The following is a 21,165-nucleotide window of genomic DNA, read 5'->3' as shown; positions in this document are numbered from 1 at the left end:
CAGGCTCCGTCTTTTACGGCAGTTGCGTCTGCGTCTTTACGCTAATGCCGCTACAAGGCCCTTCCCTGGTGTAGATCTGTAGGAGGGAAGGGGCGGCAACACAGGACGGCGCTGGGCACAGCAAAGCCTAGCCCCCGTGCTGGATCTATCCAAAGCACTCTTACGCTGCCATCTAAATGAATGACTGTAAAAAAAAACATTGATTTATATGACATTATAGCAACTTACCACCAAGTAAAGCATTGTATACATGGAGAAAGAGGCGTGTCCGGAGAAAAAGGACTTTCTGTAAAATAAAGGTTAAATAAGATAAGAATAGAAATTACATGGACTTTTAACCACATTCATCAGATTGTGCAAACTCTGACTCACATCCTTATCATGCCATAACTCAATATATAAGTGTGGTATATATGTTGTACTAATATACAGTGAAGGCGCATTTATCTAATCAGATTAAACTGGAAACATAAACGACTGCAGGATAAGACGGAGAAAATGACTCTGATCAGGGAGCTGAACTCATGATTCATAATTACACACTCCTACAGGTTGCAAAGATCAATTTCAGACATTTTAATAAATAGCTTGTTGTCATACCAGTGAAACCTCTTCTGTTTTTACCAAAGAGCTGGATCTATAACATCATACATCCATGAGTATGTTTCATGCATAACAGTATACAAAATAATGTTAGAAGAGAGTTGTGGAACTACTATACCCAGCAGAATTTGGCCAAAGGCATTTTAATCCCGTCTTGGAATTTTAGAAGTTGTGATTACTAGAATAACCATATTTCATACGTATGTGTCTCACTGGTTCTGGGAGAGCTAAGAATAAACCAGAGGACTTGACGTGTGTAAAACGTACCTTGCTTCGGTCACTTTGCTTGGCGAGCCTCTACACGTATAATCCTCGATGTAGTGTCCAGCAGAGCAATTGATGCGCGTGAAATCTGGATCGCAGATGTCCAGGAAGTGGGGTCGCAGGCGACCAATGGAGACCTTGGCAATGTCCGTGAAGGATTGGCTTATGGCACAGCCAAATAGGAAGCACCCCACCTGTTTGTATAGAGTGGCGACGTAGGGGTTTCGGATGAACGAATGGGACTTCGCTTTCAAGTAATAGATCCGGAAGAATTCGCCCAGTATGATCTGCAAAAACAGTAGGCCTTAATTAGAGGAAAGCTAGTTACTGAAGAAACATATAGTAATATATAAAATGGTACATTCCAAATGTATCTACACATGGCAGGGGTAGCCATCTTGTGTGCTGAACAGATATTCACAAGAAGGCTGCCTATCAATTCACTTATGAGGTGACTGAGGCGCGAGGCTCAAATTGAGCTGGACAAATTGGTTTAGATAACAAAGTATGTCTTTGTGCCTCATGCCTTTGAACGTATGTCTTTGTGCCTCATGCCTCAGTGATGCCACATGGGCCTAGTGAACAAACAGGCAGGATTTTGGTTCAGACCACAAAGCAGCTCTGACAGGGACAATTTAAGGCCAGGTCAGACAATCCCTGCACGTAAAACAGGTGTAATATGCAAAGGGGAACATTAACAATATCAACGGACCACGCAGTTAGCACAATGGGCCTGATTCAGAGCCGCACGTAAGCGGCAGTACGCTCGTTCCGAGCGATGTTCGCACATCTGCGCATGCGTACGGTTTATAATACGCATGCGCGAACCAGTCAGTGCGGCCGAAAATTGTTTGTTCGCTATATAGCGAATGCCTGCTACTTTGAGTGACAGGATGAGGCGTATGTGGGTGGTAACAGGGGAAGGTGTTTTAAAACGGGGAGTGGAATTAAGAACGCAGGCGTGCTTAAAGGTCAAAACGGGCGTTTTATGGGTGTGCATAATTAAAACAGCAGCGTCATTGACCACGTCACTGGGTTATTTTATAGTCAGAATTGCTCGCAATATAGTGGTAGGAAAAACCAACCACAAGAATAGCGAGCAGTTCATACGCTGATCGATGTACTCGATTAATCTAATAAATAGCGGACATGACGTATGATGCGAGCGGCCAGGGGGCGTATTTTTCAAATAAACGTCCGCATGTTTTGTTCGCTCGTTCAGACATGGAGGCGTCAACAGACCGCAAAGAGCGAACGGTTCATTTGAATAGCCACCCCCTTTTTCTGAATGAGCGAGCGCTACTTGCGTCCGGCTCTGAATCAGGCCCAAGGTCCATAGTGTCTGAAGTTATAGGCTCTTTATGTATGGGTCAGACGTGAAAAAGGAACTTGCATATATGGGTGATTTACAAATGACTGGCACTATGGGGGACAGCTTTTCCTGACGCACCAGTTTCCATATATGCTCAGCAGTAAGTTTGTTCCCAAAGCCCCCAAATTCCACATCTACCTTTGGGCTACTAGAAATGTTCCAGAGTATATTCACCAGGGTGCTCCAATTTATTATGTCTTATTATCTGATATATGCCTCTCTGCATTGTATACTCTCTGGAGGCAATTAAATTCTTTGCAATGTCCGGTCACGATGTGCGGCTGTGTACATGACTCAGAATTACGGGAGCCCAACTTCGCCGAATTTCCTTCGCATCTTAGTGGCGTGTGAGGAAAAATCTGTGACGTCGGTAGTCGGGAGGTGCCACAAACATAACACCGCCAGCTCCTGGCTATCGCACAGAACTGAACTGCCCCCTTTATGTCAGTATTAGCAAGCTCCTTTATAGAAAGGTGCGGTCGTGTGTTCTTTTTGCCACGATGACAACCAAAAGACTGAATTTAGTTCAAGGAGATTACTTCAAACTACAAGCGCCCATGTAGGTTAGTACAACCTGTAACAAATGAATGCTTGTTCAGAGTATTCCATCACCCGTGAACCATGGTTTCCCCTACGCAGGGGGATAACACAGTGATAACAAGTTACAGCTCTTCCAGTCTTTTAACTGAGATATCGGATTTTAGGTGGCAGAAATGTAACCGCTGAGGAAACAATAGAGTGGGCTAATTCCCAGCCCCTTTGAAAGTTTTCCATCCTAAGTCTTATTTGCACATGAATGCAGTAAATCTTGACAAACCGATCATGGATTGTATTAATACAGCAGTGCTGGGTCCGTCTATAAGCTAAAGAACGCAGGCAGGATCAAAGCTCACTATTTAAATTAATTTATAAACGGTGACAGTTTACAATAGTTAAGAAATTAGCAACTTGAACAGTGGTGTTACGGGCAATTCATCAATAGTCTATGGACTAGAGTTGAACGATAAAAATCGACCTGTGTAATATTGTTTATCGGTTTAGGATTCAGTTACATAATCATAGCTTTTAGAGAGATTCGCCTTCGGCTCCGCATTACTTTATATCTTCTACAGTATGCAGACGTTAAACAATTATTGAGCCGTTACATCTGCCCTCTCTGCTGTGTGTAGTCGCCAATCTGTCGGGATTATGGTAATTTTTTTAAATGATGGACGCCCCAACAAACGGTAACCCTTCTCTCTAAATCAGAGTTATGACCTAGGGGTCTATTTACTAAGCAGTGTTAGGAGACAGAGGGCCTGATTCAGAGCTGGACGCTATTTGCGGACGGTCATTCCAAAAAAGGGGCTGGCTATTTAAATTGAGCGCTCGCTCTTTGTGGGTTTGTTGACGCCTCTATGTCTGAGCGAGCGAACGAAAAATGTGCTCGCTATTTTGTAATGACGCCCCTTTGCCGTTTGCAACACACGTCATCTCCGGTATTTATTAGATTAATTGGGTACATCGAAAGGCATCTGAACTGCTCGCAGTGCTTGTGGTAGGATTTTCCTACCGCAATCACTGCGAGCAGTTCAGGCTAAAAGGCAACCAAGTAACGTGGTCGATGACGCTCCTTTACTAATTATGCACTCCCATTAAACGCCCTTTTTACCGTTAGGCATGCCTGCGTTCCGATCTCCACTGCCCCGTTTTCAAGCACCTTCCCCTGTTACCACCCACAAACGGTACATTCTGTCAATCAAATTAGCAGCCCCTCGCTGTTTTGCAAGAGCACGATTTCCGACCGCAATGACTGGTTTGTGCATGCACATTACGACCAATACACATGCGCAGTTGTGCGAACATTGCTCAGAGCGAACAAGCAGCCGCTTACGAGCGGCTCTGAATCAGGCCCAAAGTGAAAAGTGATAAAAAAGTGATAAGGTGCCAGCCAATCAGCTCCCAACTGTCATCTCACATCCTGTGTTTGAAAAATGACAGTTGGGAGCTGATTGGCTGGCACCTTATCACTTTCTTATCACTTTTCACTCTGTCTCCTAACACTGCTTAGTAAATAGACACCCTAGTCCTAAAGCGTCTGGAGGGGATGTAGCCAGCATCCCGGCGTACAGGATGCCGACGTCGTGTGTCATTGGCTTGGAAGGGTACATAATTAAAATCAGGCTGTAAAATGGCGTTCAACCTGACCTTGATCTCCGAAAAGAAGGACTGGGCCTAAATTGCTCGCGATCACGCGAAGGCTTTGCCCTGGACTGCGGGCTGGAAGTTATACAAGAAAAGAGCAATATTTATACGGAGATGTAAAGCATTTGACGTTTGTTTGTTTGTACTAATGTCGCTGCATGTAAACTACAGATGCATCATTTGGTCTAAGGCGCTGTGAGATGAGCCATGACACTGTACATGGACGGGTAAAAGCGACTCTTCTGTTTATGAAACCCTGGAGATAAGAGCATGCAGTATTTATTATCCTTGTTATGTTTGTCTTTGGTAGAAGAGGAAGGATGACTAGTCAGGATCAAATGAAATCTGCAAAATTAACCTAATATGGCTATTCTTTATGTTGTCCATATGTGACTGGCTGTTCAGCACAGACCCTGGATAAACAGACCTAGGAAGGCTTTAGCACCACATGTGGAAATGCCAAACTCTACTGATCCATGTTGATCAGGCTTGGGGCTTTGCAAGTGTGAGTACACGCATGTGCCGGCCATGTTGCTGAAGCTGTTAGCACACCAAACAACTGAATTGATTTGCAGACCTGGAAAAGGGGTGGAGCTTTTACTGACACTGGCTGAGCTCAGTCAATATTCTGACGCGTTTAGGTACACTGGGGTGGAGGTTGGTCGCATCTGTTTGTTTTGCCCTGATTTTTTTATGTTCATAAATGTTGGGAGCTATGTGTACATTTGGGGAATGCCCAGAGAAAGAACTGGAATACCAAACAAGAATGTGGCAAACTATATTTCTGTACTATAATGCATCTGTATGAAGTGTACTGAAAAAGTCTCAGAATTTATTTCAATGTAGCCACTTCAATTATTTTTTTTTGTCCACATATCCACATACTCTAGTGCAGGCTGCCATAATATGGCCTGAATCCATATTTGCCTAACTGAGGCATGAAGCACACGTTGTTACTAGTGATATCACTAGTAACAAATGAACTGATATGTGGTTCAGCCTGGAAAGTAGATGCCTCTAATATATTTAGACAATACCGGTACATTTAAAAAAACACATTGAATAAAAGAGATAAGTAGTTGAACTCTTATCGCCTAATTATACAAGTGTTTAATTATTTTAAAAATAACAGAAACAGACTATAAAAATGGACAGGTCTGTAATGCACTAAACTAAAGCCCCCTGAAGACTGAGATTCAGCATCAGGATGGTACCTAGGGGTCCCATGGCACTGAATGAATGCCCTTTAAATATTTTTATTAGCAAAGGGTGTTGATACACCTTGTATTTATTTTACTCTCAGGATCCCATCATTCTTCCCCCTATCTGGCACAGCCTGTGTTGGTGGTCTTAATGATAACACAGATGTAGCAAGCTGCAAAGAATTAATTGGAGAATTAAGCCTCCACCAAATGAACCATTGTGGTGTGTTTTCTATTTTGGTAGGAAAACAGATAACAAATAACAGATATTTTGTGCTGAACGTCGAGTGCAAGTAAAGACCCTGATTCTTCCCAGATGGGGTTAGGCAGCAATTACTGTAAACTGTTATACAAGAGGCTCTCAAATTCCCGAATTGGGTATAATGGGCCATTATCAGTCTGAAATTCTTTTAGAACGATTGTTAATACTGATTCACATTTGAAAAGCTGTATACCGTTCTGGGAAAGCCTGATGACCATATCATTCTACTATATATGTACATTGTTAGTTATAATGTTAATTTTCTATGACACTACAGTCGTCATTAGCTTTTTAGGAATTTTCAACTAACAATTGAATATTCAGATTTTAATTATGAGGTATATTAATTATCTTGTGTGAACTTAAAACTACAAGAAATAAATGACTTTAATACATTTTAATAACTTTTACAATAGCAAAGGGAACTTATCAGATTGCAATTTTTATTTTATTTTTTTAATATTGAGGGGTCTATGTACTAAGCCTTGGATGGAGATAAAGTGAACAGAGACAAAGGGGTCTATTTACTAAGCTTAGTTAGGAGATAAGGTGAATGGAGGTAAGGTACCAGCCAGTCGGCTCCTAACTGTCATGTCACAGGCTGTGTTTGAAAAATGACAGTTAGGAGGTGATTGGCTGGTACCTTATCACCGTTCACTTTATCTGCTAACGCATTCGGTATGATTCACCGCCAGCCACATGGCCCGCGGTTCAAATTCTGGCAACATCAGCCCGACAGATGAGGAAATCCCGATCGTCCTAAAAGTAAGTATAAACTAATCTAATTCTACCCCCTAACCCATCTTTAGGGTGCCTAACTCTAACCCTCCCTCCCCCTAGCCTAACCCTAACCTCCCAGGGGGCGCCTAACCCTAACCCCCCCCCGGGAGCCCCTAACCTAACCCTCCCCCTTCCCCGCAGTTGTCCGCGTTCGGCATTACTTCGATCGGGATGCTGGTCTGCCGGCGTCGGTAAAATGACAGGCGTCTAGATTTAGACGCCTGTCATGTAACCCTCGCCAGGATTAAGTAGTTGGGAAGCCGGCTATCGGCATTGCGACGGCCGGCTTCCTGAACGTATACCCTCTTAACAAAGCTTAGTAAATAGACTCTAAAGTAACAGCCAATCAGTCACAGGCTGTGTTTGAGAAATGACAGTTAGGAGCTGGTTGGTTTGTACTTTATCTCCATCCAAGGCTTAGTAAATAGACCCCTTAATATGCTTTTATCACAAGTATATACATTGGGGAAGTCTAACTGACATGAAAATCATGAAACGCGTCGGGCTTTAACATGCTTTTACACTTGCCTTTTACTCATGTTGTTTAGCACAAAAAATTGCCATTACGTATGAGGCCTAATAACTATCTTTTTTTGTTAAAATAAAGTCCCTTTGTGGCTAAATATGTTTATTTGTCCTATGTGTTGATTTTACCCTTTGCAGACCCTTATGATTGTGTAAAGACAGTTACCATGGGTTCATTTATTACATAACAATGAGTTATCCAATTACCTAATACATAATACATAGATAATATACAAATGTAAGGGGGAAAAGTTCGATAATCAAGATGAACTTTAACATAAAGATGAAAATTCAGGTTAACGGCAGACACAGAAGTTTATATACAGTAAATATGAACATTTATTCCCTGAAATAAAGTCTTCGAGGGGGGCCAAGCAAGTTCTAGGAAGGGGCCCTGAGCCAAGGATTCATACATATGGAAGAGAAGGCAAAATCCCAACACCGATGCGAAAGCAGATAATGCGGAATAAATCAGTAGTAATTAAAAACAGATACACATAAAACAGAAATAACAATAATTGTTTCCAGAAGTGCAGAAGAGAAAAGGAAAATCCAAACTCTGTACTGATGAATGGTATAAAATGTGGAGCTCGGCTTGAGAAATGTTTGTGATAATCCCTATATAGGGAAAGACTGTAACTTGTAGTGTCGAGCTAATGTCTGAATCTAAAGGGGTATATTTATTAAAGTGTTGGTTTTTAGAAGTGGAGTTGTTGCCTATAGCAAACAATCAGAGTCTAAGTATCATTTAACTGCACCCTCTACAAGATAATAGGTAGAATCTCATTGGTTGCTATGGGCAACAACTCCACTTCTGAAAACCTGCACTTTAGTAAATATACCCCTAAGCTGCTAGGGGCTTGTGTGCGCTAGAGGCAGATATGTTGGGGGGCAAAAAGCAGTTATTAAAGTCCTGAGACACTATTGGGCAATAGAAGCCAAAATTTGAGTTCGTGGAGACTTTATAAAACTGGATGAGGCTGTCTACTACTGTCATTTCATAATACTGTATACCTGTATTTCCTTCCTTTTAAATTAATTGCGTTAAAAAAAAAACGCTGTCCCGACCACTTGGCGCAACCAACTAATGCTTGTGGAGTAATTACAGCTAAGGGACTACCTATGGCATTTGGTCAATTTAAATTGCATACATCTATACTATTGTGCGTTTACTCTCTGACCCAATTTTTTTTTTTTTTAAATCCAACACAGATAGCTCAGCACAAGAGTTCTTAACCTTGCATCCAGATCCTGCTGATTAAATAATTAATACAGGTTGAGTCTCCCATATCCAAATATTCCGAAATACGGAATATTCCGAAATACGGAATAATTTTTGCATGACTGAGATAATAAAACCTTTGATTTTTGATGGTTCAATATACACAAACTTTGTCTAAGGCACAAATTATTAAAAATATGGTATAAAATTACCTTCAGGCTGTGTGTATAGGGTGTAAATGAAACATAAATTTATTTCATGTATGTACACAAACTTTGCTTGAGCCACAAAATTATTGAAAATATTGTATAAAATGAGCTGCAGGCTATGTGTATAAGGTGCATATAACACATATATGCATTCTGTGTGTATATTGGGGTCCCATTCCTAAGATATTTCATTATGATATGCAATTATTCCAAAATACGGAATATTCCGTTATCCAAAATACCCCTGGTCCCAAGCATTTTGGATATGGGAGACTCAACCTGTAATGGATTATGGGCCTGCTTCAAGTAACATTACCGCGAGCGACTATTTATTCGCAGGTGATTGACAGTCAGGGAGCGTTTTGGGGAGGTAACGGGCAGTGGCGGCAAAGATTCTTACGCAGGCTTGTGTCGACCGTTTTGGGGGTGTGTCACATCCTGCGTCTGCGATCCCATACGTAAGAAAGAGGCTCCTGCATCTCGGTTCCCGTGGCCATTCTACGGGACCATTGAATCATTCAGGACTGCGATAATCTAACGATCTGCGACCGGTGCCATTAACGCACAACGGCGAATCAGGACCAACGAACTTCCGTCTGATCCTTTTAATTTGGTCTACTTAAGTACGTTGTTGTTAATAAATACTGGATATATTCTACAAGATACTAATATTAACGTATGATTTATAAAGACTTTTACTAGTTGGCAGGACACAATCCATGAAAAAAAAAGGAGATAAATATGGAGGCTATTGCTGAACAGCACAGACGGCCATATTTTTTTTAGCCCTGACTAATAGGTTAAGAACTCGTTGCAGACGTTTTTTGGAAGACAACAGAACACGACAAAGGGAAAAAAAAAGAGAATTATTGTAACTGACAGGTAAAGGCACTTACAGCGAGGATGGAAATTATAATGCCAACAACAGACAGCATAACATCATTAATTGTCTCTCCAGATTTGCTGGGATACTTGATACTTTCATCGTCACAGTAAAACCCCCGGTGATACGGTTGGATTTTATTAGATTCAATTATCAGGAAAGGAAGGCCAGCTAGCGAAAGAGCAAGAGAGAGAGAGAGAGGGAGAGAGACAAGAAAACATTGTCAATGCACAGGGTAATGCACGTAAAACACCAAAGCACAGCACGGGCCACCTGGGGCAATGCCACACCTTCTGGCTGTAAAGAGGCTTTCCGTAATGGAGCAGTTAGATGGCGCATGACATTTAGGTGTCAGTGCGCCCTCCTGCACGGATTTCATCATTACTTTTAGAAGCTGGCATGGGCTCAGGGCAGGCTCCGAGCTGTTGTACATTTCACTTACAGAGACCAGCGTCACCAACACCCCCAATGCTAGAAGCAGTGGAACAGATATAGTGCTTTTCTGATACTCATATCTGATGCTTTCATCACTGCAGTAAAATCCCTGCTGGTAGGGCAAGATAAGAGACGTACAGTTCATCACGGCTGCCGGGGCGAAGGCTGTCAGAATAAATGGTGAAATGTCACAGTTACAATGTACATCCAAAACACCAGCGGTTACTAATGCTGATTACCAGCATTTCTTGCTTCACTTGGCTCTTATAAAACACCCACACTTCCCCCAACTAATTAATCATCTGACTTCACAACACGTCTTATGGTACCTACCGTGTAAATGCCACTGTGGGAAACCAGTGCAGGTCGTGAACTTTGTCCTGTTTAATGGACATATATTTTATATTTATATTAATATCATATATTTTATTTTCAATATTAATGAAGTTTAATGCTGTGCTTTTTGTCATATTAAGGGACCATTAACACATATTAACTGGGAAAATGGGTAAAATGCGTGAAACTAACGCGTTTCTGGGCATTTGTGATGTACTTTAAAGTATTTTCCAGACTATGCAAAATAGCATAGTTTGCATCTTGGGGGGAAGTTAAACTTGAATGTACACCAAGCAATAATTGGCCTGAAATATGTTACTGACTTGCGAAATGTCCCAAATAAGTTGGTCAAACCACTGTTGATAATGGTAGGATTCTCTATTTCCCTTTAAGCAACTATAAAATGAATCAAATGAAATGGTATAATGCATACTTACTTGCTATACCCCTTTATACTGTTGGACTCGTTAGTTTTAATACTGCACTTGGGAATACAATGTAGCCAGAGTTATGAGCTATGGGCCTGATTCAGACCCGGATGCTAAGCTGCGCTCGCATCAAAAAGGGACCGGGTATTCTAACAGCACCATCGTGCGGCAAGGCATAAGGACGCCCTCTATGTCTTTGCGAGCGGCCGGTGTGCGATCGCAAAATAACTGAATTGAATTGAGTGCTTGTGTGAGCTCTCCCCTACCGCAAGCATTGCGAGTGCTTGAAGTAAAATTACACCTGAAGCCTCGTCATATGACGCACCCATGACGCACCTTTGTTAATTATAGACGCCCATTAAATACCATTTTGACGGTCAGACACGCCTGCGTTCGCAGCACCATTCCCCCGTTCACAAGCACCTTCCCCTGTTACCACCCACAAACGGCACATTCTGTCACTCAAACTAGCGTACGAGCGAGCTAACTCCGATCGCAATGAGTGTTCACGCACGCGCACTGCAAATAATACGCATGAGCAGTTTGTAACCATCGGCCGCTATGCGAGCGAGCGCTTCTAGCGAGCGGGTCTGAATCAGGCCCTATATTCCAAAATGACTATTCTATACAGTCTCTCACTGCAACAAGCTGAAAGGTCGGGACAAGACAACCTACAGCAATACTGTACATGGACGGCACTGGTAGCATCCTATGGATTAGCGAGTTTAATTACACTACCCTTATTCAGCTTCAGTTTACGTCAATTTCAGTGAGCTCACATCTTGAAAATAGGAATTACATTTATGAAACATTTTCCCATAAACTTTTTTTTTTTTTTTTAAATAAAATAAAAACAAATATTTAAAATGACCATAAACATAAAGCATAGCAGACACATTTTGGATAGGGGAGAAAGTTAAGAAGGGTTTACTCCTCTGACACATTGCACAATGAACATAATAACATCTTTACAGCATGTCGCAAACAGACCGGGCCTTCTAGCCCTTGGAGGAACACAGTGAAATATCTTTTTACTCTAGGTCTCCGCTGATGTCACTACGCTCTGCACCTTGACTTGATCCAAACGATGAAATCAGATTAGCCACGAAAAACATCTTAACCAGCATCCGTGGCAGCGTACTTACGTGGCTCAGTGTCATTACTATACTTTTATATTCACGCTCTTCTGCAAATAGCTTGCACATGACAGATCTGTAAAACACATGTTGTTACACGTAGCGGACTTTACTGGAATGTTAACCACTTCATCTCTGGAAGACGGTTGCATGTGACAAAGTTTGCACATGTCATAATATTACAGGGGAAACCATTTAATCCGTTTGTTACTAGAAGGGCTGATGATGGAAGAGGTTAAGTGCTTTCAGATGTTCCTCTAAAGGGCCTTAATTCAACTTTGTTCACCAACCCCATAAAGTGTTGCAAATGTCTGACGGGGATTCCTGCCGCATTGGTCAGCTCTTGTTTATCAAACTGACATGGAATAGTCCTGCATTTTCCTTCAAACCTAGATGTCATATAATAGTGTTGGGTTTTGGTAAGTCAAACTTGTGGTCTTAGTGGGATATGTTTAATCCAGTACAGGAGAACCTCAGAGATTCTTTTTTTTTTTTTTTACTATAACCAGAAAAAAATATCCGATACCAGTGGGGGTAAAGTTATTATTGTAAGCAATTTCTAGGAATTCCCGGCTAGGACGGTGGGTTCTATGGCTGTAATCTGGTCATTTATCTTGTCGGACAAGGACTTTCAAAACAATTACATTAGTTTCTGTAACTTCCAGTAAAGTCTGGGCATCATTTGTGAGCACAGCTAATAAGCCATTTTTTATTTACCTGTCCTGTATTTTATATACACACGTATGACAGAGGGCAGTCTTGGTGGGAGGTATCCTTTGCTAAATACAATATTAATGCATAAGGGACAGTATACAATAGAAACACTGGAGTACTGGCGTAGGTTTTCTATTGCAATCTACATATGAGTTTAATTTACATAGCCAAAGAAAGAAAAATTACAGCTCCCACTCTATCAATGATGTAAATATTCAGATATTAAGAGAGGGCAGTGATATGAGATTTAGCTATTCATTTACTGAACACACTCTAAAAATAATGTCATATATTCTGATGCTTAGAAGGGTTGAGGTTCTCTCTCATCTATCTCCCTGGGTCTGTCTAATAGCACTGGTTTGGGTGTCAGGCTTACAATCTCCAAGTTAAAAGAACAGCTATGTATAGACTGCTAGACTTACATGCAGAGATGTATCTGCAAATTTAAAGTAAAATAATTGACATGCTGTGCTTTGCAACTTCAGCTTTTTGTCCTACATAGAGTCACAGGATCTGCCTTTGCTTTTGTTTGTATTGGACAGGTAAGAAATACTCTGTCACAGAATTGCAGACTGCCCTTTACATTCTGCCCTCCTTTCTACTGTTACTTCAAGCTGTTATACTGTTAGGTGAGCTTGTCTTCAACAAGGAGCTATTTATTGACAGCCAAAGAGACAGGTTATTGGTGCTACATACTCTCTTTAGACTAATCTTCACATTACAAAGTTCCGCGGGCTGAAGACGGAGCTTGGAAATTTCTCTTTAATATTTGGTAGCAGTTTAATTTTGGGAACCAGGCCAGTGACTGTAAAGGGGGGTGGGGTGGGGGTTTGGCGACTTGTATAGAAGCGTGGCCTGGTATGTGATACTGGAGTTAGACTTGCACAGTAAATATTATGATTTCACGCATGTGCCAGGGTTGCTATTTTAAGCAGCTAAGGGCTACTGGTCTTGGGGTACGTGTAAACCTCATTTGATTTGTAATATACGTTCAGATTATTGAAACTGGCTCTCAGCCAAAGCGACTGGAGCTGAATGTCTTATTTTCTGCTGGGGACCCTTTGAAGCTGTTGCATTTATGGAGAAACGATGTCTGCGTACAACACCTCCGTAGATGTTCCCTGTTCAGCTACCACCCTGCCGGTGTTATTAAACAGCACTTACACATATATAAAATGATTTGTGGGCCCAATTAATGTGTTCATGTATTTATTCTAAACCGCCTATATTTGCGCTTTTCATCTTAAATTGCCCTGGCGTTCCACATATGCCGGTCTCTTAGTGTAAAAATATGTAAAAGTTACTTAAAAGAAACTAATATAACTAAAAACACAGCCTCAGTGGTTTAGGGGAATGGTTTTGCTTCTGCACTCACTTCCTGACCAGCTTCCAACCTCTCGAATTGCTGTGAACTATTCAAAAATAAAGTCAGTCTACCAAAACATTCATACATATGTGAATATTATTATTTTTTTCACAAGAGCTACGGACACGACTTAAGTGCCTAAGGCCAACATCCAATTAAACAAACCATTTTTGAGAGTCAAACATAATTCATGAGTGGAGTGCAGCCCATCTACTCATTAGGGACCATGAAAGGGCTTGTTCATCTTATCAATAAAACATGCCTCCTCTTTGCAGAAAATACAGCCCCTCCCCCCCCCCCCCACCCCACTGATACCAAACGTGGTCACTCTAACACCTCTCTGCCTTGTCTCTACAACAGAGCTCTGTGGAGATAGGAAATTGCCCAATGTTCAGTGTGGCCCTACTCCCTGGCATCAAGTTATGAGTTTCACTATGTAGTTGTCCCACTTTGCTGTACAGAGGTGAGTGTTTGCTTGTTGATGAATTATCCTATAGTGGCTAATGGCCATGAAGTGATGTCACTGGTTCCTTGTGAGGGGATAGGTTGCATTCTCAGTGATGTCTCTGGTTCCTAGTGACTGGATTGGTTGCATACTCAGTGATGTCACTGTTTCCTAGTGAATGGCTAGGCTGCATTCTCAGTGATGTCACTGGTTCCTAGTGACTGGATTGGTTGCATACTCAGTGATGTCACTGTTTCGTAATGACTGGATAGGCTGCATTCTTAGTGATGTCACTGGTTCCTAGTGAATGGATAGGCTGCATTCTCAGTAATGTCACTGGTTTCTAGTGAATGGATAGGCTGCATTCTTAGTGTTGTCACTGGTTCCCAGTGAATGGATAGGCTGCATTCTCAGTGATGTCACTGTTTCCTAGTGAATGGATAGGCTGCATTCTCAGTAATGTCACTGGTTCCTAGTGACTGGATTGGTTGCATACTCAGTGATGTCACTGGTTTCTAGTAAATGTATATGCTGCATTCTCAATGATGTCACTGGTTCTTAGTGACCGGATTGGTTGCATAATCAGTGATGTCACTGGTTCCCAGAGAATGGAAAGGCTGCATGCTCAGTGATGTAACTGGCTCCTAGTGAGTGGATGGGCTGCATTCTCAATGATGTCACTGGTTCCCACTAGTGAATGAAGGGGCTGCATTCTCGGGATTAAGGGAAGAGTTATGTAGATAACTACATGAATATAGCATTATAAAAGCCTTAGTCAAAATACTTTTAATATGGCACAGTCTCCACATTCATATTGTGCTGAACTTTAATAGTTGATTTCCATAGCTATATTGACATCTCTGAGTCTGGTAGAACCCATCAATTGTAAGTACAGGTTTTATGCAGGTCCTCAGGGAAAGTACTTTCATGACTGACTGGTTAATGTAGTATACGATTAAGCCGAGCCCCAGGATGTGATAGTAAAGCACCAGATTTATGTATCTGTACCAGCCAAACGTGCACTGCCAACTCCATCAATGTTTCTATTGTAAACGTGCAGCCCCTTCTTCAGAGCAGACAGCTACCACCTGCATAAACAGCACAAGTGTATGAATGTCTATCAAAATACAAGCCCGGGAACCTTAGCAGTTTAAAGGGAAAGCGGAAATATTTGGCATGCCTCTACAAAGTCCGCTAATGAGTTTTTTGGGAAGAAAAAGTATCTTAAGGTATTTCCTATGTCGATATATATACTTTAGACTCTCAATCTGAAGTAGACGTTTACGGTGGCGCTGAATTTATGACCCCCGCATGTTTTGGTTACTGATTCAGTACAGGGTTTCCAGACCTTGAAAATATTCTATATTGACGATTCGGTAAAAATGTGCAAATGGCGTTTTGTGTCTACTGACTCATTATTATCTAAGTTGTATGTAAAGGAGCTATTAATGGGACTCAGACATAGCTATAAGGGGCAACACATGGGTATGTTGACTTTCCATTGGCTAAAAGAGGCTGTATGTAGAATCATCCAATGTGATTGCCAACAGGAAGTCTGCTGTGCATAAGACAACATTTCCCCCTCCGATCACAACTGCAGTATTGCTAAGAGTCTGAGGGGTATAGTTACTAAAGTGAGAGTTTTTAGAAGTGGAGATGTTGAACATAGCAACCAATCAGATTCTACCTAACATTTAACTAGCACCTGCTAGAAGATAATAACTAGAATCTGATTGGTTGCTATGGGCAAAATCTCCACTTTGCATAAATAAAACAACTGGGAGCAACAGAACTGTACTAGTAGATACACCGGCCACCGGGGCGTGCGACATTTGTACATCAGTGTGAGTTTGAGTCTGTGCAAACAGGGCTCCATTGTGAGTGGCCGCAGTTATGGAGGGAACAGTAATCTTTCCCCAAACATTAGTAAAATAAGGCATTGTTTTCGCATGTTAAAAAGACGATAAATAGTCTAGAAGAATTCAGGACAATCTCCATATTTCCCTAATTGTGAGCTGAGGGTGCCGGTGAACAGCACTTAACGTGAGGAGCATCCAAACATGCTCCCTAATAGCGGCAGTATTCAGGCCCTGGCTAATTATGCTTACATTTGCTCAATCACCTGGCTTGAATAGGATTTCTAGCGTGCTAAATCCCCCGCCTTTGTCCTACGGCACGCAGGTTTGTGAGGATTGCATGGCAACAAGGGAATCCTTTCAATTCCCACGGGAGGGATTTCACTACTATGGTGGCTCAGCCACTGACCTCCATTCACCGCTCTCTTACTTTCACACAGACAAAAGGCTCGGCTATGAAGGAAGCATTGTGCTCAGTCTGCATGTTAAACCTTGCAGGCTATTAAATCCGCACCAGGAGCGAACAGGTTAAACGGCAAAGCAGGCAGAAAAAAACAACTGTCACTCACCACGTACCCTAAACAATATGTACACTGTTCCTTTATATAAAAAAAAAAAAAGAGATTGATCAGCCCCAATGTCCTTTTAAAGATCTGGTAACAATGCACTGCTATCTTGTAACGCGATGAGAAAATGGACTTAACGAGGGCTCAAGATGGACGCCACCTCTCTCCTCTCCATTGTCAACAAAGGGTCCTCTGATCTCTCAATATAAAAGTAGATTTCAAGCTGCGTGGAATGGAATGTATCGCCCTTTATGAATATAGCGAAAAACATATTTTGCAGCTCTATACAGTTTGAGAATTACAGTCAGGCATATTGGTGCCTATGGAGCTTACACTCTAATCTCCTACCCGCTGGCACATAAATACACAACACGGACCATTTACCCAGCAGCTAATGAACCTACCAGTATGGCTTTGGACTATGGTGGAAACCAGGAGAACGCAAAGCTATAATACAGCAATTATTAGTTGCTGAAATGATGTGATGTTTTACTACAGTAAATGTTAAACCTGCCTGTACCAAAACTTTTATTAAAATGGATTATTACAAGAAACTGAATCCGACGCAGGTGCATACATACAAGCATAAAATGGCACCTGGAAACATGCATACCCAGACAGACAGAAGGTTATGTTCCAGGGCCCTAATATAAAACACGTAAGGCGCATTCAGGTAATAAAGTTAGTTTTTGCATTATGATTAAACATCGGACGCATGAGTCACTGCACCTCTGAAAGCCCTAAATAATCAGCCAGTTACATCCCCACTAGCTGGGAGATGTGCTGATTTTAATAAGTTCTCAGCAAGGCCAGAATGCTTCCTGCACCCCTATAAAGGGAACAAGAACTTAGCTGGAGCTCAGTCAGTGCCGGGCTGAGGAGCTGATAATTGTATGTGGCTTGCTGGCCAACGCATCATTAAGGGGGAGGGGGGTGCAATCATCAGGGGCTGCTTGGAAAACAATTTAATCAGGAGTGTGGTGTACGTAGGACTGTGACTATGTCATTATGCAATTACATGGCACTAGATTACCCGTGGATGGGAGCAGACGATTACAGCTGCAGGCTGTCATTTTTTTATTCCTGTTTCCCAAACGTTTGCCCTGAAGAGCGGAAAAAAGCCACTTTCCTAATCAATACGTCAAGGTCTGTTATTAGAAAGTGTCAGAATGGGGAAGTGACTTTACACATCTCGTAGCAGAAATGGGGAGTGATTCGGCCGGTGCACGCGGTGTGTCGATGCCGTATGCACGCAGACCATGTTTTTACACCACACGTGCGCCCTGTTAGTTACCACAGAAAGACGCAGAACGAATTAGGATGCAGAGAGAGAAAATTTCGATGGACGTTTCTCGCTGGTAACAGGGATGTAGCTAGCCAGACGTGGGTGTATCGCAGGCGTGTCGCGGTAAGCTGTTACGTCATTTGCCGCAGTCGCGCTGACAGCAGCGGCCATGTTCAGACAGAGATTCAGGGCCTCCACAGGACTGGTGCTATCTCCGATGGTGCGACCGATGGTGCGTCTTGGTACGCACGGCGGCGGATTAGCATCGCAGCTGGTGGGCATCATTGGCCGCGGCAAAGACGCAGCCGCACTGCGGCACAAAAAAATGCAGCTGCGGGTGCAGTAGCCGTACATATCTGAATGAGGCCGATATTGTGGAGAGAGGAATATTTGCTTTGTGCAACAGGTGACATCCAATGTCTAGATTGTAAGCTCTCACGAGCAGGGCCCCATACCCTCTGCATTATCTCTGTAATTATGTAACCGAGCATTGCAATTATGTAACTGTGGGGTCTATTTACTAAGCAGTGTTAGGAGAAGTGAAGAGTGAAAAGTGATAAGGTGCCAGCCAATCAGCTCCCAACTGTCATTTTTCAAACACAGCCTGTGAGATGTCAATTAGGAGCGGATTGGCTGGTACCTTATCACTTTTCACTCTGTCTCCTAACACTGCTTAGTAAACAGACCCCTGTGTATGTTATTATCTTGTCTCTATCATTTTGTACTGATGCACTTTGGGGCTGATTCTCAGTCGCGCTCAAATCCAAGACCAGACGTATGTAGCGATATTTTTAGCAAAATGCGCAAGTATGTATACTCTTTGATGGAAGCTAGGTGCGAGGCCGGTTCTCTCTGCCCGCGAAATGGCCATTTCCGGGTGGCAACTGGGCACCTACATTACAAACGCACCCAAGAGTTCGGCTTTTCGGAGTGATGTGTCCATGCAGCCAGACTTCGGCGCTATCATGAGGACGTGCATATGACGCAGGGACGCCTATGTACTGTGCTGCGTAACATTTGTGGTGCCAAAATAAAGAAAAGATTATAATAATGTGATCTTACATATGTGTATGTTTTTATTTTCACCAGGCAATTGTTATATACAGGAACAAAGTAATGTATATTTATATAAAATAAATAATTCTCATTGTAATCATATTCCTTTATGCTGCTACTATCATCAGTATTAATAAATATTCACGGACTACAACTTCATTTACTTTCCTTTGTTAATGCCCCGTACTGTAACCGTCCTCTAGATCAAATGCATTCCTCCCGGCCTCTCTGTTTATCCTCTAGAACCCAACGTCTTGAGCTGGCACCATCTAATCACTAACGCCTGAGAGCCCCTACAGAAAGAGCTGCGGCCTGATTTGTAAGCAGGGGCTGCAGATAAACATGTGCTGACAGATTGTCTCTCCATTGTCTTCAGAGGCAGCTACAGTGGGAAAAGCTGCAAAATCGCGCAGCAGGCAGACACGCTATTATCGCTGGGCCCTGGTGCATGGCGGTGATGACGTGCAGTCCGAGTGAAGGATGTGAGAAAATAGAAATATTGTAGATATGGAATATCCCAAAGGCTCACGTTATACTTATAGAGCCAGCATATACCATGGCACTGTATAATAACTAGATAGTCATCGCACTGTGCTAACCGGAGCAGGTTAAGGGGCCTGGTTATCAAAGACGCTGTTTCCATTAAAATCAGGTTGAAACGGCCCTGGAGGGGTTGGATGGTAAACCATATATGATATAAGTTATCTATCTACAAAGCTCTATGGGATAGCACCTGTCATTTTTCACACAGCCTGTAAAAATGACAATTAGGAGCTGATTGGTTGGTACTTTATTTCTCTCTCCAACGTTTGCGACACCTCTCCTTTGCCTGGAAGTGATGAACCAGAAAATTCCCAGTGGTTAGGAAAATGTTATCAGAGAGCTGCTGCTTTGAAATTACCAGTCACTAGTTAGAAGAAAGTTACTCATTAACTGCATTACTAACAAATCTATTGCTGTGAAGATCTATTGGCAAACATGCTGCTTCCACAAATGTTCCATTGTCCACTAGAGATCTCATATTAAGTTACTTTGACTCATGAAAATCGATACGAGGGAGCATACAAGCCTCAGTCAGATACAGTAGAACAACCATGGTTACCCAGCTACATATGGAACTTAAAAAGTGGACAGATGGAGAAGTGTCCCATAGCAACCAATCAGCTTATAGTACTCATTTTATAGACTGTACTTGATTGGTGAAAGCCAGAAACAGATTGGTTGCTATGGGAAACAAGAATTATCACCTAGACCAGGCCTGGCCAACCTGTGGCTGTTGTGAAACTACACATCCCAGCATGCCCTGCCAGAGTCTTAGCATTGCCTAATAGCCAAGCTGTGGCAGGGCATGCTGGGACTTGTAGTTTCAGCTGGAGAACCACAGGTTGGCCAGGCCTGACCTAGACATTTATCCTCTCATTCCTTTGGATGTGCAGTTTGGGACATCAAGTATTAGAAAGGGATCCTGGCCAATTTGTGAAATGGTAGCCTGCAAGGTCAGCTGCCCCTAACAACTTGTTCCAACTACCATATCATTGCATTGATGCACTGGTTCCTAAACTCAGTCCTCAAAGAACCCTAACGGTCCAGGTATTAAGGATAGCCATGATTGAGCACAGGTGAATTAATTAGTACCTCAGGGCCTGATTTCGAGTTATATGCTATGCCGATATTTTTCACAGTTGAGCGATAATCGTCAGTCTGCGCATACGTCTAAGTCGCTCTGAGTGTGCGTCAAGGTACATTTCCCTAGTCGCTCGCAACGTCTATTCGCAATGTGATTGACAGCCAGGGAGCGTTTGGGGGAGGTAACGGGGAGAGGAGGCAAAGAAAGCAGGAGTGTCGCAACCATTTCTGGGGCTTGTCACATCCCGCGACTGTGGTCCCGTACGCAAAAAATATGGCTCCTGGGTGGCAGTTCCCACCGCCATTTTGCTTTACTTAGCACTGCGGCTATCAAATGATCTGCAGTTGACGCTGCTTCTTTGTACGCAGATGCTGTGACATCTTAGATCAGTGATTCCCAACCTGGGTCC

At 42.4% G+C, this 21,165-nt stretch overlaps 1 protein-coding gene across 2 annotated transcripts in view; it reads right to left on the bottom strand.

Moving 5' to 3' along the window:
* PLPP3 (phospholipid phosphatase 3) overlaps positions 1-21,165 on the bottom strand; it is a 65,637-nt gene that overhangs the window by 28,072 nt on the left and 16,400 nt on the right. Inside the window, exons 2-4 of one of the 2 annotated variants that reach the window (XM_088447891.1) lie at positions 9,949-10,106; positions 871-1,154; positions 229-286 (exon numbers count right to left, since the gene is read on the bottom strand). In XM_088447891.1, coding sequence (XP_088304017.1) covers positions 229-286; positions 871-1,154; positions 9,949-10,106 — 500 coding nt within the window. Of the gene's footprint in view, positions 1-228; positions 287-870; positions 1,155-9,519; positions 9,678-9,948; positions 10,107-21,165 lie in introns of both variants that reach the window. The other variant, XM_088447890.1, reaches the window with a different exon arrangement.

This window comes from Taudactylus pleione, unplaced genomic scaffold, assembly GCF_031769625.1.
Source record: "Taudactylus pleione unplaced genomic scaffold, aTauple2 ptg000442l, whole genome shotgun sequence".
Lineage (NCBI taxonomy): Eukaryota > Metazoa > Chordata > Amphibia > Anura > Myobatrachidae > Taudactylus > Taudactylus pleione.
The sequence above is the reverse complement of the archived record's forward strand: the minus strand, read 5'-3'. Positions and strand labels throughout refer to the sequence as shown.